The 26,126-nt window shown below is 47.4% G+C and overlaps 1 protein-coding gene across 1 annotated transcript in view; it reads right to left on the bottom strand.

Moving 5' to 3' along the window:
• The window catches only part of VWA1 (von Willebrand factor A domain containing 1), a 34,271-nt gene that overhangs the window by 4,461 nt on the left and 3,684 nt on the right, over positions 1-26,126 (bottom strand). Inside the window, exons 2-4 of the mRNA XM_035119767.3 lie at positions 12,531-13,094; positions 4,564-4,842; positions 960-1,232 (exon numbers count right to left, since the gene is read on the bottom strand). Coding sequence (XP_034975658.3) covers positions 960-1,232; positions 4,564-4,842; positions 12,531-13,094 — 1,116 coding nt within the window. The remainder of the gene's footprint in view (positions 1-959; positions 1,233-4,563; positions 4,843-12,530; positions 13,095-26,126) is intronic.

Here is a 26,126-nt window from a genome sequence, read left to right as displayed (position 1 = left end):
TGCTTCTGGAATGTTCTCCCCAGGGAGCCTCACCAGGCACCATTGATAAATATCTACAGGCACCAGGCTAAAACATTCCTTTTTAATCAGGCCGGTGGTGTTTAACTATCTGTGGCCTTTTTTGCATGGATGGGATGTTTGAATGTAGTAGGGTTTTTAAAAAAAGAATAGAATTGTCTTTTAGATTTTTAAAAGGATGGTTTTAATGTATGTGTTTGTTTTTCGCGTAAAATATTGAAAGTTGCTTTGAGTTGCCATGGCAAAAAATCAGCTAATAATAATAATAATAATAATAATAATAATAATAATAATAATAATATTATATCCCACCCATCTGGCTAGGTTTCCCAGCCACTCTGGGTGGCTCCCAACAGAATATTAAAAACACGATAAAAGATCAAACATTAAAAACTTCCCTAAACAGGGCTGCCTTCAGATGTCTTCTAAAAGTCAGATAGCTGTTTATTTCCTTGACATCTGATGGGAGGGCGTTCCACAGGGCGGACACCACTACTGAGAAGGCCCTCTGCCTTGTTCCCTGTAACCTCCCTTCTCGCAGTGAGGGAACCGCCAGAAGGCCCTTGGAGCTGGACCTCAGTGTCCGGCAGAACGATGGGGGTGGAGACGCTCCTTCAGGTATACTGGACTGAGGCCGTTCAGGGCTTTAAAGGTCAGCACCAGCACTTTGAATTGTGCTCAGAAACGTACTGGGAGCCAATGTAGGTCTTTCAGGACCAGTGTTATATGGCCTTGGCGGCCACATATTAAACAGAACACGTTGGGCTATTTTGGAAAGGGGAAAATCCACATTTCTTCAGCATCTTGAGACACATTCTCTTTGGTTTGGGGCCTCTGAGCATGTAGAAAATGCATCTGTGCCACCAGTTTAATTCGTCAGCACTACCCTTCTCCCCTGTCTCCAAATTTTGTCCCTGTGGAGGGCATGGATACCTCCTCACCTTCTGCCGTGCATGCCTTGGCTGAGAGCGCTTTCTCCTTGCCCGATTTGTAAATGGCAGACACAGTCACCAAGTAGGTGGTGTTGGCAGTCAGGTCATCCAAGATGGTGGAGTTGAGGCTCCCATCGACCTCTACCAGCTTGACTGCGTTCCCAGGCAGGGGCCCGTACAGGACCTGATAGGCGGACACGCTGTCCGGGGTGGGGGCCCAGCTGACCCGGATGCTGTGGGGCCTGGAATCTGAGATGAGGACTCTTGCTGGGCTGATGGGCTCTGTGGAGAAAAGGTAGACAGATTGAAAAGGAGGCACTGTCAGGGAATGGTCTGAAGACGAGGACTGGGGAATGAAGACCAGCTTCTCTCCAATGGAAAGCTGGAGGGAAAAGAGTCGCCCTCCTTGTCCACAGTGTGTTCAGAAGCAGAGAGAGAGACAGAAGATGAACAGCTTAGAGAGGAGTTACCCAGTTATGAGATAATGACGACAGAACCGGAAGGGAGGGGGCAGCTAGTTGAGACATCTCTTGAGAGCATGGGGGACTTGGTGGTCCGAACGCATCGGAGAGCAAAGGAGTCAGAGGGAGGGAGGAACTTCCGGTTGGCGCCCAAAATGCTGCGGAAGTCAGAAGGAGCATTCGACTACCCAACTGCCCTCCTTGCGGAGAGCTGTGTATTTGTGCTCGCAACATGATGCTGCAATAAAAGGACTATAAACCTATCAACTGCTCCTTAGTTCTGATCTGTGAAGTGGAGGTTTAGAACCCGAGTCTTCCTTCTCCTAGATGGGCTCCCTTCCCACATTGACGAGCCCCATCTGCCCCTCACTTCCCTCTACAGCATGTGCAGAAAACGCCTTCTTGACCGTTGGACCCAATACTGGTCTTGTCTGCTCAATCCCCCAGAGCCTGTCTTCTCAGACAGGCAAGATCTCTAACAAAGACCCATAGGGTGCCCTCATCTGGTTTAGCCGGCCATTCAAAGCCATTTCCTGGGGTGTGGCCACTGCTGCATGCCGACAGCTTCTAGGAGCGAAGAATTCAGGGAATCTATGACAGCGTAGAATATGAACCCGCAGCAAGGATGCCTGATTTTGGGGTTCCTGTGACAACTTTTCAGCAGTTGCCTTCTTGGTAGTGGCACTCTCCCTGTGGAACGCCCTCCCATCAGATGTCAAAGAGATTAAGAACTACACAACTTTCAGAAGACACTTGAAGGCAGCCCTGTATCGAGAGGGTTTTCAATGTTTGATGTTTAATTATGTGTTTATACATGTTGGAAGCTGCCCCAGAGTGGCTGGGGAAAACCAGGGTATGATTAATTAAAACCTGGGGTATGATTAATTAAATTATTATTATTATTATTAACTTATTTCCCAAACTAGGTATAAATGAAAGTTGAGGCAGATCATAGCCATTGTGGCTGGCTGTCCCCAACAGCTTTCTCCTCCTCCAGGGATTTCTCTATCCCTCTTTTAATGCCATCCAAAAGTTATTGGCCTTCACTGCCTCTCATGGGAGCAAATTCCATACTTAGGCTCTTGGCTGCATGAAGAAGTCCTTCCTTTTATCTATCCCAGCTGTGACATAAGCGAACAAAGTGTAAGAGCTGCTCCAAAGTCGAATGGCCCTAGCATTCCATAATAACTCCCTCAAGAGTAGTTTCCAACACAATGCAGAGATTGAGCCGTGCCAAACCTCATCTCACCACCTGCTTCCTGGTTTCTCCCCCTCCTTCTGAGAGGAGTTTCACCAATGGCCAGAATTAGGTGCCTGACATGAAAACTTGCTTATCCTGGTAGAAGTAGAGGTAATTATTTCTTGGCCCTTAAAATCCTGGAGCTGTCATTGCAGCGCATGAAAGGAAGAAATGACCAATCACTCCCACATCTATTGTGTGTGTCAGCAAACCTTGGGGAGGCTGGATTGAAGCTTTTTTTTTTTAAAAAAAAAAATCCCATAGGAACATTGGAAGGGGCTTATTTCCAATCAGATAATGTGACCATCTAGTTTTCGGGCAGGCAGGAAGAAACCTCATGCCTGGAAGCCAAATGTGTCCTACCAGGCTTCTCTAAGTAGCCCTTGAAAATATCCCCGGACCGAACACCTTCACTGATCCTCCTTTGCCCCTACTTGAGAATTTTTACCTGGCTAGAATGTATCCTTGAACTCTGACAATTTATTTTATTCATTACTATTTTTTTCACAGCATTTGAACCCTGTGCCTCAGCCAAAAAGGCTCTCAGACTGGCTTACATAGGCTCGCCATATAAACTGGAAAATTCCAGTAATTTCTGGGGTGGGGGCAAAATTGGTGCCGGGGGTGGGATTTTTAATTTAATAGCAAATGCCTGGGATTCCATCCGTTCCCCGGTGGAAGCAGGGTGCAGCGATTGCTTCCTTGTCGTCTCCCAGATTTCAGAAGCCCGCTCGCCACCCTGCCATCCCCTGCTGCCGGTCGCCCAAAAACAGCTGAACAACTTTGGATGATTGTTTAGAAAAGCTGAACAACTGTGCCTGGATTTTGTTTTACTTCTTGAAATATGGCAGCCCTAGCTGACATGCAATTAAAACGAGGAAGTCCCTTCCTGCAGACTAACTACCTAAACAACAACCACAACTGTCAAGCAAGGGAAAAGGGAACGGAATCAAACATGGGCACCAGTTCTTAAGCATTTGTTCTTCAAAAGACCAGCTTGCATAGTTCAGGGATAGGAGGTAATGGCTGGCTGCCTGGACAGAGGATAGAAAGGGGTCTCTGTGTGTGTGGGAACCAGCCTACTGTACAAAGGTGAGGTAGGCTAGGCCCAGAGACAGTGACCAGCAAGCTTTGTGGCTGAGTTGGGATCAGAACTTGCGTCTCCCAGGCCCTAGCCAAACACTCATACCCATGGTTCCCAATGTGGGGCGCATGCCCTGTAGGGGGGCAATTTGATTTTTGTGGGGGGGCAATTCAAGAATAGGGACCCAGGTGGCGCTGTGGTTAAACCACTGAGCCTAGGGCTTGCTGATCAGAAAGGTTGGCGGTTCGAATCCCTGTGACGGGGTGAGCTCCCGTTGCTTGGTCCCAGCTCCTGCCAACCTAGCAGTTCGAAAGCACGTCAAAATGCAAGTAGATAAATAGGAACCGCTACAGCGGGAAGGTAAACGGCGTTTCCATGTGCTGCTCTGGTTTGCCAGAAGCGGCTTTGTCATGCTGGCCACATGACCTGGAAGCTATATGCCAGCTTCCACGGCCAATAATGCGAGTTGAGCACGCAACCCCAGAGTCGGTCACGACTGGACCTAATGGTCAGGGGGCCCTTTACCTTTAATTCAAGAATGAGTTATTTACAGTTAATGGCCTTTTAGGCTCCCTCCACATGAACAGGACTTCACTTTTTTGAATAATAAGAATTATATATCACCGGGGAGGGGGGGTGTATCAGGATTTTAGAGGTGCTTAGGCCCCAAAAAAAGGTTGGGAATCACTGCTCTAACCATTACGCCACACTGCACGACCACAATGAAGACAGGCAGGAGAACAAGGAGCAAAGCATTCAAAATGGCCAGAGAGCTTCTGCCTCTCACTTAGGATGGCTTTCCATTGTGCCAGACCTTCTTTGTCTTACCTTCCAAGGTGGTGACCCTGGTGGTTTGGGGTGGCATGTATCTCTCGTTGGACTCGGGAATGAGGGCGACCTCGTACATGGTTTGGGGCACCAGGTTGCTCACCAGGAAGCTGGTGTGGTCACCTGTCAGCTGCTTGGTCAGTTTCCGCCTGGGGTCTCCGGTCGGGGCGTACTCCAGGACGTAATAGCCCGTCTCCCGGGTCAAAAACTTGGGCCAAAGGAGGCGGAAGCTGCTTGTTGAGATATCCGTCGCACGTAGACGCTTGGCCTGGATGACACCTGGAGTGGAGAAAGGCACGGTGATTCACTGATTGATGTTTTTTTCCTTAGGTAGGGAAGGGTGAATATATCCATTCCAGTTTCTCTGGGTTAGACATGTCCATGAAATGATTTATTTGGCTATCTAGACGATTTACACACCGCTTCTGTTTAATCAAAACTCTGAGCGGTTTGCAACATAGGCTATAAGGTATCTTAAATAAATAGCAAACACCCCAAAATATCAGAGGGTTTCTACATTTCGTGAAACACAATTAAGTACGGCATCTTCTTTAGTACGAAAAGCAACAGTGCACGTAAAAATCAGCTACGAAAGCAAGGGAAATTCATGGCAAACAAGGAAACGAAGCAGCCTCAAAACAAGCGGTAAAATGTGACAAATGAAAATCAACAGGAGAGTATTGAAATAATGTGATTGGACAACTGGGCAAAAGAAAACCGACTTGCTCCTCCCAGCCACCATTGTTCAACCAATTAACTGTGCCATTAAAGCAGTGGTTCTCAAAGGGTGTGGCAGGAAAGGATGGAAAGTGTAGTGGGAAAATTGAAGGACCATCGAAGAAACATTTAAACATTTCAGGGTTACTACACTGATACTATAGTATCAAAATTATCTTGTTTGGATTTACAACCAGAAACAGTACCCACACCTCTCTTCAAGAGCATTGGGCTATTCTTCTGCAGTTCTCCACGACATAGTGTTGTGAACAGGGATTTTCAAACTCTGACAGGTATCAAGGAAATAAGCAACAATCTGACTTTTAGAAGACATCTGGGAAGTTTTTAAGGTTTAATGTTTTACTTTGGTTTATAATTTGTTGGAAGCTGCACAGAGTGCAGCTGGGGCAACAGTCAGGTGGGTGGCATATAATGAATAAATTATTATTCTTATTACTATTATTATGAAGATCAGAGAAGAGAAAGGTTTCCTTGTGTTGATGAGGAGATGAGTTTGTCTCAAATTAGACCTAATATAAATGAAATTACCCAGCAAAAGCAAGCTCACACCTCTCCTTGAGTTTGTATACATACTAAAGTGCACATGTAAGAGGCTCGTTTATAATTATACTTTGGGAATGATTTGTGTTCTTATGTAACTGCATTGCTTTATACCAGGCATCCCCAAACTGCAGCCCTCCAGATGTTTTGGCCCACAACTCCCATGTTCCCTAGCTAACAGGAGCAGTGGTCGGGGAAGATGGGAATTGTAGTCCAAAACATCTGGAGGGCCAAAGTTTGGGGATGCCTGCTTTATACTTTATGGATGTCCCATGATCATATTGTAAAGTACTGTAATTGTATTCTGTTATAAATCAAGCACTGCTAGGAGTTGTTTCTTTTTGTATTTCCTATCAATGAAAATGTTGGTGTTGTGGCGTGAGCAAATTTTTATTCTTAAAGTGTGACCCAGAGAAAGAAAAAGTTGGAGACCCGCTGCATTAAAGAAACCAATTCAGTTAAATTTCCAGACCCCTATATAGCAATGAACTTCATTAGGTCTGCTCTGAATAGGACTAGTACTGCAGACAGCCCCACAACTTTATATTATGTTTCGATTAAAAGTACTTATTAAGGAGGAGAGGTTCAGGTGAGTCAACCCCCCCCCGCCCAATGTGTTTCTGCTCTCTGCATCTCTCCCCAAAGACCAGCAGGTGGAAGCAGAGACCACATCAGCTACATTAGTGTGAGCAATTTGATGGTTAGAAATTGGTGGGTCTCTTCCCTTCTTATTAGGGAGAGAATGCCTAATACACAAATTCAATAAATGAAATAAAAATAAATAAACACCTGGGGACATTCCAGGGGGCAGGCTTTGCAGATCTCAAACTTGAGCCCGAGAATTGTATTTTAGGGACTATTCTCGGGTCGGGCTGTGAGCTACTCCTAAATCACTGCATTTCAGTCTTGGGTCTAGGATAGGGTTGGGGAGCCTGTGGTCCTCCAGATGTTCCTGGACTCCAACTCCCAGCATCCCTCTGGCCTTGGACCATGCTAGCAGGGGCTGATGGGGAACAGCAGCTCAGCAACATCTGGCGGGTTAGATGTTTCCAACTCCTGGAGTGAACGGCCAGATGTTCATCCTTGTCTCCTATTAAATTGCATGAACCCAAGCAAGACCCCAGATTAAATCCCTTCCTGGTTATGAGGGTGACACCAGGAGAGTCCAGCGAACCAGACTTTAATGTACCGAAAAGGTCAGCTGACATCTGTGCGACACCAGCTAATTGACAGGTGGGCAGCTCAGCCCACCAGTGATACTCGGCCCTTGAGAAGTGGGGTGGGAGAGAAAAGGATCTGACCCGCGGGGGTGAAAAAGGTCCCCTGTCCCTGTTTTAGGTGGTGATGGGATGTCTCCAACTATGTTCCATTCAGTGTAGACCCATTTGAATGAATGGACCTCTGTTAGGCATGTCCATTCACTTCAATGGGTCTACTTTGAGAAGTTCTAGCATTGGATACAACAAAGCAATGTTTATTACACCATACGTTGTAAGGCAGCCCTGCCATAGTGGCTGGTGGGATGTCTTCTTTCTTATTCTGCTGAATGGGGACCCGGTTTCATGCTTCAAACCCCTGCCCTATGGTGCCCCTTAAAGGACATATTCTGTCCACCACACACACCTCTTAGCTGCCAGGCTCCTAACTAGGCTTGTTGATGGCTGTCAAGTGAAAGAGGGAAGTCGATAGAGGGAGGAAGCAGCTTGCTGCAGGTCTGGAGGAAGATTTAAGCCTGCTTTGCCTTCAGTTAAAAATAAATAAATCAGGCAGCAGGCAGGCCAGGGGGCGTGTGCTCCTTGCGTTTGGCCTGGCCAGTTTTCTGCTCGCTACTGTACCGAGACAGGCTCCGGCCCATCCCAAGCCAGGCTCTGTCAAGGCACGGAAATCTCTCCAGCACGCTTGGCAGGCTTGAAACTGTACAGACATTACCCCAGAGGGCCGCCAGGTTGCTAGAACCACGCAGGACCACGTCGCTCCCTGCCCAAAGCTTCCAGGCAGATGCAAGCCCTCTGACAAACCTGAGAACGTTGAAAGCTTCATTGATTTCCGTAGCTGAGATTTGGAAACCAGATCTTAATTGCTTACTAGCTAGCTGTAGGTGATGCATAGATTCTCCCTGTCCCTCTTCTTGCTCTTGGCCTCAGTCCTCCCATCTGCAGCATGGGAAAATTTACACTGGGTACACCCACAAAGTGGTTACTTTGCAGATGAGAGGCAACTGCCTACAGGCAAATAAATGCAGGTTGCTCAGTTAAAGTGGATTTGGTGCTCTTGTGCAAAAAAGATAAAAATAAAAAAAATGCTTTGGGTGGGGGGAAATTGCCTGTTTCCCCCCATTATTTTTGGAAGGGATGTGTCAGGGAATTGCACTGAAAGTGTGGAAGTGGTAAGTGGGACCAGAGGCAATAGGGGGGGGGGCGGAGTGACGAATGTAAGTTTTTACAGGCTAGTTTCTAAACACACCCTTCTCTATCCTCTGTCCAGACAAGCAAGAGGCATGATCAGAGCTCAAGCACGCATTCCAGCTAAGCGAAAACACCCAAGGAGGGTGCTGAGCCAGGCCAGTGAAGTTTGTGGCTTGGGGAAGAGTCCCGATGGCCGGATTTGGCCCCTCAGACTGAGGTTCACCACCTCTGCCTGATAGCGTTCCCTCTCTTTCTGCTTCAAACCCTCATTGTCTTAAAGCTCTCTTGTGCTGCTTCTCCTCTTTGAGCTGGTGAGCAGCTCCCCCCCCCCCCCCTGAAGTAGCTGTTTCCAAAGCATCTCTTAAAAACCCGAACTTCTCGACATTCTATGTGGCTTTTAGACTCCTTCCCTCTTGCTGCTGAGTTAATACTGACCCAGGCCATGCCTCCTCACCAGCCACGCCTCCCCCTCCATGCCACACCCCATTTCCCTGGCCACACCCCCTCACCAGACAGGCTTTACAACTTCCTTGAGTGTTTTCTCCTGGCTGGAACTCTGATCCTGTCCCTTGTTTGCCTGGCTGAAGGATAAGGAGGAGTGAAGGACCGTGTGTGTAGAAACTAGTTTACCATGTTTTTAAAATCAACGTTTGCATTTCTTGCTCCGCCCACTTTGGCCTCTGGCCCCACCCCCTGGCATCCCCCCACCCCTGGCAGAAGGTTGCCCAGAAGGGAAGGTGGCTCTCAGGATGAAGAGGGCTCCCCTGCTATAAAAGGAAGGGGGGCAGAGATTGCACTGTTGCCGTCTGTGCTCGCTCGGCCCGGTCTGTTGCTGCGGACATGGACAGCCCCAGGGCAGAAAGGTCACATCACTCAGCCTGAGAAGAAGCAGCTACAAGTGTGTGTGTGTGGGGGGGAGGGAATCCAGGTTGTCAAGCGTGTGATAGGCATGGCATGTGAACCTCAGGCCGTGCCTTCCTGCTGCACCTCATTCTCACCATGAAACACGCCCTGCCTCCCTGTCAACTTGGTGATCAAACCTTGGCAGGCGCCCTGGATACAACGTGAGCAGCCTGCTTGCCGGCTTGCAGCCAATCTTCACGAGCTGAGGAAATGGCTCCTTTAGAAACCTGCAAATGCCTGGAGCTCCAATCCCCAGAATCCAGTTCCCAGGAGTCTTTGGGAGAAGTCACATGCTTTCAATGAACGGGCTTTAAATCTATGGCGTGGATCTGATCTAATACCACGTCAAGGGCACCTAGTTCAGACTGACTGACAGCTGCAATATTGGTTGCTTCGCCCACTTTTGCCTCTGGCCCTCCACATAATGGCTTGTGGCCCCTGGAAGGAGATGTGGCCCTCAGGCTGAGAAAGGTTCTGCACCACCAAGCCAGCCCCCACCTGCTTGCTTTCTTACAACCAGTCCAAGAGGTTGTCCAGTCTCAGTGTTGCACCTTGTGGAACTCAGCAGGGAAGAGGATGAGAGGGACAACACTGGAATCAGTAGGCTCTGCCTTTTATTGGCTCTGGCGCCACCTACTGTCATGTTCCCTGCCTTCCGTCCTATCAGCCCCAAAGGCCACTATTACCCAGCTCTCAATAAAATAAAATAAATAAAGAAATCCCAGCCTGTGAATTCAACAATCCTCTGAATTCTATGCCTTCCCTGTCATTCCCTCTTTTTCTTTGCACCTGTGGGACAGCAAACAGAGAACAGAAAGTATTGGGGGAATCCCGCACCCTGGAATGGAAGCAGTGACAGAGTTTGGGCTTGAAAATTTCAGCAGCTCACTGTGCAATGCCAAAATTTGGTGCCCCCTGGCCTCTCGCCTTCCGTTGTTGTCATTGTTGTGGCACCATCTGAGCTCAGCACCCAGTATGGGCAAACTGGTTGTGCTCTCCGAAATCCAGCTCTGATTGAAGGCCAAAATCCTGTGGCGACGCGTGTTTCTATCTCTGAAAAGCACAAGCTGCCCTTTCTGCATTGCACAGATCACATACAGCCGAGGAGAATTCTTCCTTTCTGCCTCTTCCAGGTTAAGGGAGTCGACGGAGGCGGGGCAGGGAGGGATGGACAGCTAGGAAGCATTGCTTTGGCTTGAGCTGAGCCAGCCCTGCGGGCAATGCCAACCAGCTGCTGGCAGATGCAGGGAATTCAAGGAGAAACCAGCCCAGCTCGACGGAACAATGCCCGCCTTGTACCTCTCGACAAAGGGGGCCTTTGAAAAAAAAAAAGGCCTCCTATGATATCATAGTGCAACTTATGGGCGTCCTCCCAGGCAACCAAGTCTGGGTGGTTCAGACGCCCTCCCAGCCCCACAGCTCAGAAGCTGGTCATCATTCTGATCTGTGGCTTTGCAGCAGCCTTCGCCAACCTGGTGCCCTCCAGGGGGTTCAGGAGACAACTCCTGCCAGTCCCAGCCAGCCAAACAGGACCTGCAGCCCCAAACATTGGAGGGCACCAGTTTGGCGAGGACGGCTTTATCTGCTCAGAGGAGTCCTGATGGGTGCCAGTGGGTGCAAGATGGGGAATGGCCTTGGGGTGAAAAATGGAAGCCCCCCCCATTGCTCTGAAGGCCACATCCATGTGCTGTAAAGGAGTCAAGGGCCACAGAGGTTTCCATGGCAGTGGAGATGGTTAACCTCCCAAGGCTTGACCTTTCTTTATATTCTTGAACAGGGTGGTTGAATGGACAGAGAACAGAGAACAGTCTCCTGGAACCTTTCTCCATCCAAGGGGGAGCGACAGGAGCAACATATCTGAATACTGTATTACCTTTGGGCACTAAACTGCTTTTCATACAGACTAATACCCTCCCTCCGTCTTTATCCTACATCCAAACATGCATTCCTTTTAAATTGCAATTCATTTTATTCTTATATGATTTTACTTGGCTGGTATTTTTGCTGTCATTCTGTGTTAACGACGTCGTTCCTTCTTTTTATGCTGTACACTGCCAAGAGACGTTTAAATCTCGAACGGTTTATAAGTGCTTTGAAAGCAAGAAAGAGCAGAGTTCTGGGACACTCATGAAAGCCAAACAAACATACTGGAGGTGAGGGCCAGAGAGGGAGACTTGGAGGGCCACATGATGTTCGCTTATTGACTGATCAGTGGGCCCTCCTGCTCAACTGTTAAACTTGACCCAAGGGGCGGATGGAGGGTCTAACTCCCAAGTGCTTTTCCTACAGCACCCAGCAGGATTTAGACCCTCCACTCCCCAGCTGATGAGCGGAGAGTCCAAACTTGCTGGTCAAGCAGGAGTGAGCCCTGCCCATCAGCTGATGTCACATTGGCTGCCATCAACCAGTGACATCATATCACCCAGTGACATGGTTGGAGAGGCAAAGATTAGTGGGCTCCGATTGGCCCATGACTGACTCACAGCTTTCCTTGGAGGTGCAGGTAAATTCTATGTCCAGGGCAGCTGTCTACCAGCTTCATTTGGTCGCTGGCTGAGACCCTACCTGCCTGCGCACGGTCTTGCCATAGTGGTGCATGCTCTAGTTATCTCCCGCTTGGACTACTGCAATGCGCTCTATGTGGGACTACCTTTGAAGGTGACCCAGAAACTGCAATTAATCCAGAATGAGGCAGCTAAACTGGTGACGGAGTGGCCGCCAGGACCATATAACACCAGTTCTGAAAGACCTACGTTGGCCTGACTTTTAGAAGACATCTGAAGGCAGGCCTGTTTAGGGAAGTTTTTAATGTTTGATGTTTTGTCGTTTCATCATCATCATCATCATCAATATTCTGTTGGGAGCCGCTCAGAGTGGCTGTGGAAACCCAGCCAGATGGGAGGGGTATATTATTATTATTATTATTATTATTATTATTATTATTATTATTATTATTATTCCTGGCAAAATGAATTTGCTGTGGAGCAAAACAAGATTGAGGAAAGACTTTAGTGCTAAGCAACTGTTCAAGATGCAGAGGGGACTTTAAAAAAATAATAAAAATACATGAAATAAAAACCATCCCCTAAGATGGTTAGGAGCGCAAAGTTGCCAAGGAATGGGTGGAAGCTTTCCCAGCCCCATAGTAACCCTCGTGAGTTTCCAAACCATTAGCAGCCCCAAGAACTGCCTGCAGCTGTGGGGAAAATGTCCAGAGTGAAAGCAATAAAGGCTTTGTGTATGTGTTAATTTAATACCCACAATGTACTGGGACTTCCGCCGAACTGCATTCTGGGACTTGGGCAGGCCAGAGACAAGACCCAACGGATCTAGTTCTGATCTGACTGGGCATTTGTTTGTTTTGACATGCTACCCAATTACCTGCGATGGAGTCTCTCAGGTCCTTGGTAATGATAGTCAGGTCGTCCACGTCCACAAAATGCAGGTGTTTCTCCGGAGGCTGGCTGGCAGCGGCAGACAGCTCCAAGTAGTTCCCACGCCCCGTGCTGACGATGAAAACCGTGACCCCCATGTCCTTCAGGAGCTGCATTGGCTGGGAGATGTCATCTGTAGAGAAGCCGTCCGTCACCCACACCATCACCTTGGGAACATCAGCCCGCGCTCCGGCCTTCCCACTGAAAAGCATGTCTTTGGCAAAGGAGAGGGCTTTCCCTGTGTTGGTGTCGCCCATCACCTGTTGGATGCTGCGAATGGCATGCTGGACCGCCCCGGTGGAGAGGTAGCGGTCAAAGGGGAACTCCATCGTGGGCATGGTGCTGATGTGGACAACCCCAGTCTGGACATCGTGCGGGCTAAAGGTAAATGGCCTGAGGAGGTCGGCAATGAACTCCTTGACCCGGGAGAATTCGTAGTAAGAGACGCTACCAGAGCTGTCCAGGAGGAAGAGAAGGTCCCCTTCTAAATCTGGAGTGATGGGACGAGGACCTAGAACAGGGACAGGATGAGAATTAATGTTGGCAGAAATGACGAAATTGACCGGGAAAATCAGAAACTAGGAAGAGAAGAACTTTAAGAAGGAATAGGGAAAATTTACAATGTATCTTAGAGAATACTGTAAACAACTAAAAACTTTGGTAGGATTTGAGTGTACTAAAAATTAAGTTAAAAATGGATTATTTAAGAAAAATAGAGAAAATAAGTGAAGCAGTTGAAAAAAGATGGATAATAGTAACCATGGAACAGTGGAGGGGGAGTAAAAGGATTCAGGGAAGCCTAAATGACAATGTTGGTGTTTAATGACTGGATTTAAATTTGTAACGTAAAACTTAAAAAAAAAAGATTTTACAAATAATCATAAGAGAATTAATGAAGCAGGACATTAAAAAAATTACACGTAGGCTCTAATCTTACTAGGGAGTAAGAGCTGTTGAGATCAAGGGGGCTTACATATGACTAAACATGTGCAGGACCTTTGCCCAGTTTGAGCAACAAATCTTAAATTTTGCACGTTCGATTTTGGGCCTCGATTTTTCCCTCACCCACTCAATCTGAAGTTCAGTTAGGGATTGAAAAAAAATCCATCCATCTGAGGTTCCCGGTTGCCTCAATTCATGCATAAAATGTAATACAATCTTTAGTCATTGGTGTTGCAAAGTGGTCTGCTTGGGTCAAATCGTTCCCAGCTTCCACTCGCTCTGGAATATAGTGATAATGGAGAAAATGATGCATACCGGTAATTTTAGATTTCGACAAGGACTGGAACCTCCAGACACTTTTAAAGTATGACTGCTTTATCACATATAGAGCGTCATTTTCAAGGCAGCCCCCGTAGCAAGTCTGGAAAATCTGAAACTGTACTCAATCAAATAACACAAATATTCCTTCTTTATTATTTCTTTGCTCAGACTCCATTACGAAGCCCATGTTGAAACTGCATTTATTATACGTGCATATTTTGGGGGGTTTGGTCTTTGGATTTTCATCTCTTATTATAATTGTTCTCTCTGCCTTACATATGTACATCATCAAATGAAATAAAATATATTTAGCAAAAAATAAAAAAGTCATTCCCAGTTGTAGTGATTGGATGCTTTGCTGCTGCTGTGATTCCTTGCCTGTGACCTAGTCCTTCCTTCCCCCTTTGGGGAATCAGCCAGGCTCCCCATCCCATCTCCCTTTTCCCCCTTGGACATATTGCCACTCTAGGCAATGTTAACTCCTTCCCTGCCACAACATACTCTTCGACTGTTAATTGGGGGGGGGTTATTGTTTCTGAGTGGGGAAGCTCCAGCCCCAGGGGCAGAATGTAGTCCTCCAGGCCTCTCTGCCTGACCATTCAAGACTTTCCCCTGGCCACGCCCCTCCACAAGCCATATCTCACTTCTGACACCATGTAGCATCAACAGAGAGTCAAGACACTGCATTGGGAGAGAGAAAATGTTTTAAGCCTCAGCCCAATAAGCCAGAAAGTCCCGTCAAGAGTTTTCCCTCATGAAAGCTCTCAGGGACAGAGAGTGGGGCAAAGCAGGTGAAAATGTCCACTTCCTGACAGGGTCTCTCTCCTCTCCAACTCTCACCCTTGAAACAGGGGTGGGGAACCTTCTGATAGGCTGGGGGCCACATTCCCTTCTGAGCAAGCTTCTGGGGACCGTATGGTGGCAGTGGGCATGGTTATGGGTCAATACGGGCAGAGCAATGTGAGGGATTTGGGGCATAATATCCAACTCTCATCTTGGGAGAGGTTATGGAAAACTTTAATAAGGAATGGGAAAAAATTATAATTTACTTTAAAGAGCACCGTATGCAGATGAAAACACTAGCATACTGTAATAACACTTGTAATGTAACAATAAATGGAGTTTATAAAAATGGAGTTATAAATGGAGTTATAAAAAACTTGGATTATTGAAAAAAGATGCAGTAGAAAAGGTTTGACAACAGAACCCCTGGAGGGGAAGTTGGGAAGTCCAGAGATTCATAGGAATCTTTTAACTGTGGATATGTTGTGGTGTGATTATAATTTTAAATATGTAAAACCAAATAATTTTTTTTTAAAAAAATACCCAAAACCAAAATGGGTGGAGCAATGAATGCAAATTTTACCTTTGCCCTGTAGGCTTGTTTCTCCAGCCATACTCACTCACCCCTCTCTATCCTCTATCCAGGAGGACAGAGACATGACCAGAGTTCACCAGGCAGGTGGGAAAAACTTGAGAGAGGGTACAAAATGGGCTTTGGGTGTGACCTGGGAAGAGTTCTGAGGGCCTGATCGAGGGACTTGAAAGGGCCACATTTGGCCCCACAGGACTGAAGTTTCCCACCTCTGATAAATAGCCATTTTTCAAAAAATAAATAAATAAACAGTATTGCGGAAAAAAGAGCCACACATGTGTCTTGTCACAAGCAAACGGATCTGGTATAGCCTCGTGGAGAACCACGCAGAAGAACAATATAGCTCTCATGACTTAGCCAACACTGAGGCCTTGTCAATGAATAACAGAGTCTGGAGGAAGTCGTGTCCACAGGTGGCTTGCTTTGACTAATCCCTTTCTTCCTCTGTGCTAGACAACCGTGCCTGGAAGCGATGAAAGGCAATTTAAGTCTCCAGCCGTAAACTTCCTGGCATATATCCTCTCACATACTCCGCCAGAGGCAAGACATTTGTTGGGCCACGGACTGTCCCGAGCTGGGAATATGTATTCCCTCATCCTGTGTGTCAACGGGAGAGAAGCAGCTAAAGTCAATTTGCTCCAGTTGTAAGCGGGGCTTGCTGCGGGATATGGGAAAACCTACCCCCAAATTATATTTGCCTGAGAAGGGGTAGTGTCACCAACATTTGAGGGTAGTTCTAATAATATAGTGGTACCTCGGTTTACGAACTTAATCCGTTCCGGAAGTCCGTTCTTAAACCGAAACCGTTCCTAAACCAAGGCGCGCTTTCCCTAATGAGGCCTCCCGCCGTCAGTGCCCTTCCACCGTTCAGATTCCGTTCTTAGACTGAGGTAAAGTTCGCAAACCGGGACACTACTTCGGGTTTTACGGAGTTTGTAAACCAAATCGTTCGTAAACAGGGCTGTTCTTAAACCCAGGTACCACTGTACTGTGAATTGTTTCCTGCAGCTTTAAAATAAATAAATAAATAAATTATTCCACCTTCTACCAATTGAAACCCTTTCACCCCACCCAGGGACTATGTGGCAAACTTTGGGAAATGCTGTTTTAGATTATGGGAGGGCAACTTTGTTTTCTGTTGGGGACCACATGTCAACAGTGTGAGAAACTCAGATATATTAGCTAAGCACCAAATGGCTCCTTAAATCAGGGTTATGGTCGCCAAATTGGAATAATATCTAGTACAGTGGTACCTCTACTTACGAATTTAATGCGTTCTGTACACACATTTGTAAGTTGAAAAAAATTGTAAGTCGAATCCCATAGGAATGCATTGGGAGAAAAATTCGTAAGTAGAAGCAACCCTATCTAAAAATTCGTAAGTAGAAAAATCCTATCTAAACCACATCCAAGATGGCGGACGGAGCTCCATTCGTAAGTAGAAACATTCGTAAGTAGAGTTATTCGTAAGTAGAGATACCATTGTAGTTGCCATTTTGGGGCCAGACAGTTTGAAAGTCGTATTTTCCAATATGACTTTTGGGTTCCTGAAATCAGTTCTGATTGTGCAGATAAAATGGAGAGAATTCTATAGGATGTGTTGTTAGTGTGTGAAAACAGTCAAGATCCAAGGACCCCCTGGCATACATCTCCAGGTGGTGAAGATGTCAGGCACCATCCTGGCACCTGGGCACCTTCACTTGGTTGAAAGTGGCCAATAGCCAGGCTCCAGGTGTGCCTGGAGCCTGGCGAATTTCGAACATTGCATGCCAACTGTGGGAGTCGAAATGCCAGAGTCAAAACAGGATTCTCTTAGGTTTTGCTTGAGTTTTCTAAGGAGAAATAGAAATACAGTGGTACCTCTGTTTACGAACTTAATCTGTTCCGGAAGTCCGTTCTTAAACTGAAACCATTCTTAAACTGAGGTGCGCTTTCCCTAATGAGGCCTCCTGCCGCCGGTGCCCTTCCACCGTTCGGACTCCTTTCTTGGACCGAGGTAAAGTTCGCAAACCGGAACACTCCTTCTGGTTTTGCAGAGTTCGTAAACTGAATCGTTTGTAAACAGGACTGTTCTTAAACCGAGGTACCACTGTATTACCTGCACTGGGGTGTACTCCAGAGACCTTCTTGGCTAAGAGTAGGGATTGAGGGGGAATTTGATTCAGATCCTATTGAAAGGCAATTCTCCCAGAGATGGAAAGTTTCTTCTTACCCTACCAGTGAGGAATGGCAAACTATGCAAATGGACTACGCCAAAATGGCAAGGCTGACTGGAAAGCTCAGGAACCAAGAAGACAAAAACTTCAAGAAAGAATGGGAATGAATTTTATAATTTACTATCTGGCCATGTCACGCATTGCTGTGGCTTTTTGTGTTAAATGGACCTTTTCCTGTTCAATGGACCTTCAGAGTCTCCCTTCAGAGTCCCATCACCTTCAGAGTCCCCCTTCATTTGGCACACAATTATTCCTCCCAATACGCGTGTTCTGCTAAATTTTGCCCTGCCCCAACCCTGACTCCCCTACCCACGCGTGTTATGTTTTGCTATAAATCTATATTTGAAAATAAAAAAGATTATAAAAAAGGAAAACCTCCCTAGCCCACACTTCCTGAAACAAGGCAAGTGAACCAAAAAACAACCACCTTTCTGCACTTCTCCGAATTTTGCAGTGCAGTTCTCCAGCCAAGTACAGTGGTACCTCTGTTTACAAACTTAATCTGTTCCGGAAGTCCATTCTTAAACTGAAACCATTCTTAGACCAAGACACGCTTTCCCTAATGAGGGCTCCTGCCACCGGTGCCCTTCCACTCTTCGGCTTCCGTTCTTAGACCGAGTTAAAGTTTGCAAACCGGGACACTCCTTCCGGTTTTGCAGAGTTTGTAAACCGAATAGTTCATAAACAGGGCTGTTCTTAAACCGAGGTACCACTGTAATATGTACAGAAATGCATATACTAGGGGAAAAGGGTGTAGGCAGACGTCTATACTAGAAAAAATAGATTGCAAAAACGAGCCTTTTAGAAGAAACTGCACAGAAGAATTTGGGGGAAGATGCTCAGTGTTAGAGCATCAGCTTAGCATGCAGAAGGTGCCGGGTTCAATTCACAGCATCTCCAGCTAGAACCAGGAATGTCACCTGTCTGAAACCCTGGACAGTTGCTACTGGTCTGTGTAGATCAGGGTTTCCCCAACTTGGATCTCCTGCTGTTTTTGGACTAATACTCCCGTCAACCCTAGCTAGCAGGACCAGTGATCAGGGATTATGGGAATTGTAGTTCAAAAGTACTGGTAGCTGGAGATCCAAGTTGGGGAAACCCTAGTGTAGATAATACTGAACCAAATGGGTCCAATGGTCTGGCTCAGTATAAAGCAGCTTCTTATGTATATCGGGAGAAATTCACACTCAAATGCTGCTGCATTTTTATGAGGACTTTTCAGAAAAATTGCAAGCTGGTGTGCAAAATGGAACTTACAACTGGAAGAGCGAAAAGCTGAGAAAACACACACACACACACACAGAGAGAGAGAGAGAGAGAGAGAGAGAGAGAGAGAGAGAGAGAGAGAGAGAGAGAGAGAGATGGATTCGCCCCTCACTAGGAGATGGAGAGAAAGAAAACAGGGATATTGTTTCAGCGCTGGCATTGCAACTGACTCAGGTTTACCACGCCAAGAATGTGTGTGCTGGGAGGAGGAAGATGAAGGAAACTGACCACAGTTGTGAAACGGATGATTGGTCATATGCAGCTGTAAAGAAAACCTCACACTCTCTCAGGGACCTTAAATTACATTTGATGGAGAAACTACAAGAGGGGAAAAATGCACCTGAAGAAAGGGGGAAAGAGAAATGCAATGTACCCTTCAACCTTTCACAAATGGAAGCAGGGAGTGACTCTTTTGGGAAACCGCCCACTGTCACGTCACACGTCCGTGGTGGGAGGGGGCTGAGACAAAAGTGGGTGGAGCAACTACAAATGCAACTCTTTTTTGTACAAGGGATGGAATGATCTTTTGGCTTCAGTTCTCTCAACTTTCTCATTTTCCTCCAATCTTAAATTCAGTTCTCCATATTCCTACAGCAATTTTAATGCAGATTTTGCCCAATAAGCACATTTGTAGAGGTGGCTTAGACTCATGTACACCTTTTTGCAAGCAATTTCCCCTGATAGAATTCACTTCTCTCTGTTATTTTCACTAATATCTTCACCATTCTGCACACCTTCCCTTGATAGATGCACCTTTTAGAAATGTTGTTTGGTTGGAGAATTGGGCCACAAAATTCAGATGAGTGAGAATTTCGAAGGGGCGCTGTGCATATATTATTCCGGAAAGTGCGAATTTGAGAGATTCTCTGCCCTTGCCTTGTATGGCAGACCATGCTAAAGTCAGAAGCTGCTACACAACTTTTCACACACACAAACATTATTCCATCCTTCATACTAGCAAGCGAGGGACATCTTTGTGGTTCAAAAGACATTCCAACCAGGTGGAAAGCACTTGAAGAGACTGGCGAGGAGCATCGCTTGTGGGGAGTCCCAAGATATGGAAAGAGAGGCCGCGGGGGCGGGGGTGCTGTCTCCATTCCCTACACCACCCATTGCTGAAAGTTTGACTCAGTTTGCAACCTGCCTGCATTCCCTGCCTGCCCAGCCGCTCCATCTTTCTTCAGACTGTGTGACTGACCTTTCAAAGATAAGATCTCCCTGCTTTCTTGTGGGGCTGCCTTGAAAGGTAGCCTGGAAATGTCAACTCGGTCAAGAATGCAGCCAGCACGTTGTTACATGAGGTCCAAAGATCAAATCGCATTGCCCTGGTCTTACAAGATCTGCATTTGCTAGCTATCAGTTTCCCAGCAAAATTTAAAGCCCTGTTCTTAGCTTTAAATCACCGCAATCCTATGCATGTTTAGAATGTGGCCATACCAGCAGCTATTCCATCAGGCTTGGCAGCAGAGGAAATAAAGGGAAGCAGGCCCTGTTCATCTGTTCTACTTAGAGTCAAGCAATGGCTTTGCTCTGTTTCCAATTTCATAAGAGCATAAGAAGTGCTCTGCTGGATCAAGCCAAGCATCCTGTTCTCACAGTGGCCTACCGGATGTCAACCAATCAGGATCCGAGCAATGTTGGAGGCAATGGGTTGCGTCTAATGAGCCTGACCCAGAGCAGACTCACTGAATGCAGGCGAAACCAGCCAGAGCAAATTCTCCTCCAAAGAGTTTCTATTCAGATTCTGCAGCTCTAATCTGCAGAGGAACCTTGGGGTCTAATGGGCACTGAGGTTCCAAATTGTCTGAATGCTGCCAGGCTCACAAAGGCTGCTCTTGGTGAAGGGCTTGCCGTTGGACTAGCAGGGATCAGCAAACTTTTTCAGCAGGGGGCCACTCCACTGTCCCTCAGACCTTGGGGGGGGGGCGGACTATATTTTGAAAAAAAAAGAAGAAGAACGAATTCCTATGCCCCACAAATAACCCAGAGATGCATTTTAAATAAAAGGACACATTCTACTCATGTAAAAACACGCTGATTCCCAGATTGTCCGCGGGCTGGATTTAGAAGGCGATTGGGCCAGATCTGGCCCCCGGGGCTTAGTCTGCCTACCCATGAACTAAAGAAAAGCCCATTCATAGAATCATGGAGTTGGAAGGGACACCAAGGGTCATCTAGTCCAGCCCCCTGTGATGCAGGAATCGCAGCTAAAGAATCCCTGACAGGTGGCCACACAACCTCTGTTAAAATAGCTCCAATGGAGGAGCATTCACCAGCTTCCGAAGGAATCTGCTCTACTGTTGAACAGCTTTCACCGCCAGAACGTTCTTCCTAATACTCACCCCAAAAGCACATAGCTGTCATGTGATCCCTGCAATGCCGTTCCTCACCCCACCCCAGTTAATAGCACACCCTCTTCAGGCAATGGAAGCTGCCCCACCTAACTGTTTAATTAACCTCTTTCCAGGTTGGGTCTCTTAACCACCAAAGGATAGGGGAGGGAGGCATACCAGCTCCGTGACAAAGCGCCTCCGGGAGGAGCAGGGAGAGGCAGGGAGGAAGAACAGAAAACAAATTGCCTGATATCCCATCATGGAAACCCCAGAAGGTGCTGTTTCCTTCCTTGCCTTGGGCTATCGCAACCACCTCTGCCTGCTGTAAGGCAGAGTCTGTTTGAAGCGGCGAGTCAAGCACAATTCAAACTTGTGTTCTGTCAGAGGGAAGAGGGACCTCAGGCCATGTTTGGCCCTCCAGGGCTTTCTGTCTGGCCCTCAGTACTCTCCCCGTGGCACACCGCTTATGGTACTGCCTTGCTTCCCCGCTTGAGTGCTCGGGATGTGTCCTTAAACTCTACTAATGCCGCTTGCTTGCTTGCTTCCAAGGACAGAAAGAGGGGTGCGTAGAAACCAGCCTTCATTTACATTTACTGTCCCATCCACTTGTTCCTCTGGCCCCGCCCACCAGTGGTGAATGTCCCCTGGATGGTTGCCTGGAAAGGAATGTGGCCCCCTGTCTATTAAAAGGTGGCCCACTCCTGTTCTGTCGTATCCAAAGCTACCTCAAACCTACGGTTTGTGCTGCTGGTGTCCTCCTGTCTTTCCTCCACGGAGCTTGGAGGGGTGTTTGACCCTCACAACAGCCCTGCAAGGGAGGCTCAACCCAGAGAGGTAGCACAACCTGCCTAAGGCTGTCAGACTCTCCATCACTTCCCCGATCAATATAATGACGTGCTATGAAAACCGGGACGGATGAAAGATCGTTTGAGCAATTCTGCAAGGCTTAGCGGGTTAATTGATTCACCTACTGAACGAATGTGCCTGTGGGTTAACAGACAGGTCGTAGCCAACATTATGCAAAGAGGAGGCGGCTCACATAGCTAGGTCAGTATTGTCGACACAGGCAGGCAGGAGCTCTTCGGAGGTTCAGGGAGGGGACCATTCCTAGTCCCTATCTGGAGATGGCAGGAATTGAACCCGCGCCCTTCTGCATGCAAAGCAGATGCACTGCAGCTGATGCAGTGGTACATCTGTCCAAGTAAACATGCTGTAAGCAAAACAGAGCCCAGTTGGGGGAGATGAGCTGTTCTGTGGCTCCAGTAGGGAGAGTTTCCTTTTCTTTTTTATAGGGTGGAAGCCCAGACTTGCTGACTGGAAGCTGCTATACGGGCCTAATTTGGGGATATTCTGGAGGATGAAAAGCCCACTTCATTAATGTCTTGGCTTTCCATCTCCTTCCAGCTTTACGATTCCAGGATCCTGGCTGCCAATTAAACCGTCACATTCCCCATAATAATATAGAGAGGGGGCAAAGCGGTCTCATGCTCTGCGAAGTGCGCCTGGAGCCAATTGGCTCTTGGTGTTTTTTGGAGCTGTGCTTTACGATCCAAGTCCTGGAGTTCAGCCTTGCCAGAAGGAACAGTCGGGTTTTCCAAAAAGCCCCCCCCCCCCGCAACAGAAGCAGCTGGGTCCGTTCTAATGATGCTTGATGCTGACAACTATCTCATAGCAGAGCCAGATCTGATCAGATGCTGCCAGCTGATCTGAAAGAGCGAGGTGGATGGAGCAATAATTTATCTACTTGTGGACCTCCCTGCTGCGATGCATGGCAAAAGCGGCCAAGATCAAGCAGAGGATGAAAAGTGCACCTCCGGCTATGAACCAGGGATGGCTAAATAGATCCTGCATGTTCAAAGGCAGCCTATCTCTGAATACTGATTGCTGGAGAACAACAGCAGGAGAGGGGGGCTGCCTTCATGGCCTCTTTCGTGGAAGCCACTGTGGGAAACAGGACACTGGGAGGAGATGGAGACTTGCTCTGATCCAGCAGGACTCATGTTCGGTGGCATAGCGTGGGTTGCCAGTGCCCGGGGAAGGACAAGCTGCAGACATCCAGGCACCCCTCAAAGCTCAATTAGACATGGAGAGCTGTACCCATCCTTTGTTTTCTCATTTCTGCTGGTCAGGATACCCCTCCCCCCAACAATCCCCTAACACTACTGAAATTCTCAGAGGGACTGATTGTTAAGCCACTCTAGAAATTGTAGCTCTGAGAGGGAATAGGGATCTCCTAAGAACTCTCAGCACCCTTAACAAACTACAGTTCCCAGGATTCTTTTGGGGGGAAGCCATGACTCTTCACAGTGGTATGATACCACTTTAAAAGAGGACCTTAGACTGGTGGCTTCTCTAGTTGACACCCAGACACAACATTAGCTGCAGGAATGTGTTGCTTTTTTCCTTTATTTTTAAAATCAGCACACAGCCTTTGACTGCAATGTTATTAAAAACAGCTCCGCATTGGATCTTGCATAGATTTGATTCATACTTCCATGCAGGAGCATGTGATGAGCACAAGTGATTCACACTTCCTATTAAATGGGCTTGGAAGCCCAAGTTCACCAGCCGATGTTTATGAAAATGCATCATAAGGGCAGCCTTTTGTCCAAGCAGCTCAAGGGTGGTGTACATGGTTCCCTCCACTCCCCATTTTAACCTCACAACAACCCTGTGAGGTAGTTTAGGTTGAGAGATCGTGACTGGCCCGAGGTCACGCAGTTGGGCGGGGGATTTGAACCCAGATCTGCCAGGACTTAGTCCAGTGCTATAAACCACCATGCCACAGAAGCAGTCCTGAGGAAATCTGATCAGATCTCTCTACTTGCCAGCCAGGGAGACACAATATCAATTGTCTCCATGACCTGCTGCCTTCCTTTCAAACATGTGGGAAGAAGTGCAGACAGTAGCTTCGGAGAGGCAATATTTGTTGTGGCCACGGCAAGGAAATGAAGAGTTAAATTCAACCCTCCTCATCCACCCACCCCTACAGTCCTGAGGGTGCCCCAGCAGCTGAGGTTTACATAACAAAAACCACGCAGTCAATTCCACTCACATAGGTGCCATGCTGAGTAATTTTGTAGCTGCTGCTACTACAGAAGTCTTGTTTAGCCCTTACAGTTTTGGTGCAGCAACTCAGTTTTGTCTCTCTCTCTCTCTCTGTGTGTGTGTATAATGGACTTCTGCTGCCTGGCTAGGAGTGTCTGTTGCAAAACACAGCTGCGTCAGCCCAGTGCCCTGTGTTTCCATAATAGCAGGCAAATGGGTGGCAGAGGGCAATCAACAATGCTACAGCAATGTGGGCAGCCAGAGGTGGGAGGAATCCTGGCACATCGCCAGAGCTGTGATGCTCCGTCCCCTCTTGGGTGTCAGAAAGCAAGCACAGAAGCAGCTTGGTTTCTGAGGCACATAATAATAATAATAATAATAATAATAATAATAATAATAATAATTATACCCCAGCCATCCGGCTGGGTTTCCCCAGCCACTCTGGGCAGCTCTCAACAGAATATTAAAAACACAATGAAACATCAAACCTCCCTAAACAGGGCTGCCTTCAGATGTCTTCTAAAAGTCATAGTTGTTTATTTTCATGACATCTGATGGGAGGGCATTCCACAGGGCTGGCATCATTACTGAGAAGGCCCTCTGCCTGGTTCACTGTAACCTCACTTCTCACAGGGAGAGAACTGCCAGAAGGCCCTTGGATCTGGACCTCAGTATCTAGGCTGAATGATGGGGGTTGAGATGCTCCTTCATGTATACTGGGCCGAGGCCGTTTGGGGCTTTAAAGGTCAGCACCAACACTTTGAATTGTTCTTGGAAATGTACTGGGAGCCAATGTAGGTCTTTCAGGACCCGTGTTATATTGTCTCAGCAGCCATTCCCAGTCACCAGTCTAGTTGCCGCATTCTGGATTAATTGCAGTTTCCGGGTCACCTTCAAAGGTAGCCCCACATAGAGCGCATTGCAGTAGTCCAAGCAGGAGATAACTAGAGCATGCACCACTCTGGCAAGACGGTCGGCGGACAGGTAGGGTCTCAGCCAGCGTGCCAGATGGAGCTGGTAGATAGCTGCCCTGGACACAGAATTGACCTGAGCCTCCATGGACAGCTGTGAGTCCAAGCTGCACAGTTACCCCATTCAGGACCAGGGAGTCCCCCACACTTGCCCACCCGCTGTCCCCCCAAAACAGTACTTCTGTCTTGTCAGGATTCAACCCTAACCCTCTCCTCATTCTCTGTTGGCCTTTCTTTGCAACTCAGGCCCAGCACCCAGATGACATCCTCCAGACGTCTCTAGCTGGCCCTCAGGACTCTTCCCCAGGCCACACCCACCCTCCTCAGGCCACACCTCTCTAAGTGGCCTTGCCCCGGACCCTTCTTGAAGGGTTTTGCCCGGCTAGAATGGGCCCTTGAACTCTTGCTTGGACAGAGAGAGAGGAGTGTACAGAAGTTGTTGCTCCGCCCATTTTTTGCCTCTGGCCCCACCCACCGCCTGCATGTGGCCTTGGATGGTTACCCAGAAGGGAATGCATCCCTCAGTCTAAGAAAGTTTCCTCATCTGTGGAGTGACGCTTCATGTTAAGGAAAAGCCGGGTATACATAATAAAATGATGATGACTGCAATTCTTAAGAATTTTACTGCAATTTTCTCCAGATGAACACACTTTTGTATGCAGTTTTGACAAATATGCACATTCCCTCCCCCACTATTTCCACTAATTTATATGCACACTTTCCCCTAATATATACTTTTCTGTGCACATTGCTTGAATGGAGAATAATTGCCCTGAAACCTTCCTCTGCATGTCTGGTTGAATGTTTCCCATCTACGGACGAGGCCTGAGCTAAGAAATGCAAACCCTTTTTTGTTCCTTTCCCCCAAGAAAGTATATATTGTTTTTGTTCAGCTTCCTCAGTAAAGCATTATCAGGATTTCTTTTCTCTCTGGGCACTGCCTGGGCTATTTAACTGGTGTTGCTAACAGGAGGAACCCCCCCCCCCCAAGATGTGCAGGAGAGCAGAAAAATATTTCGGGAACTGTACTCCTCAATATCTGGAACGCACCACATTGGCAAAGTCTGCTTT

Source organism: Zootoca vivipara, chromosome 6, assembly GCF_965207765.1.
Source record: "Zootoca vivipara chromosome 6, rZooViv2.hap1.1, whole genome shotgun sequence".
Classification (NCBI taxonomy): domain Eukaryota; kingdom Metazoa; phylum Chordata; class Lepidosauria; order Squamata; family Lacertidae; genus Zootoca; species Zootoca vivipara.
The sequence above is the reverse complement of the archived record's forward strand: the minus strand, read 5'-3'. Positions and strand labels throughout refer to the sequence as shown.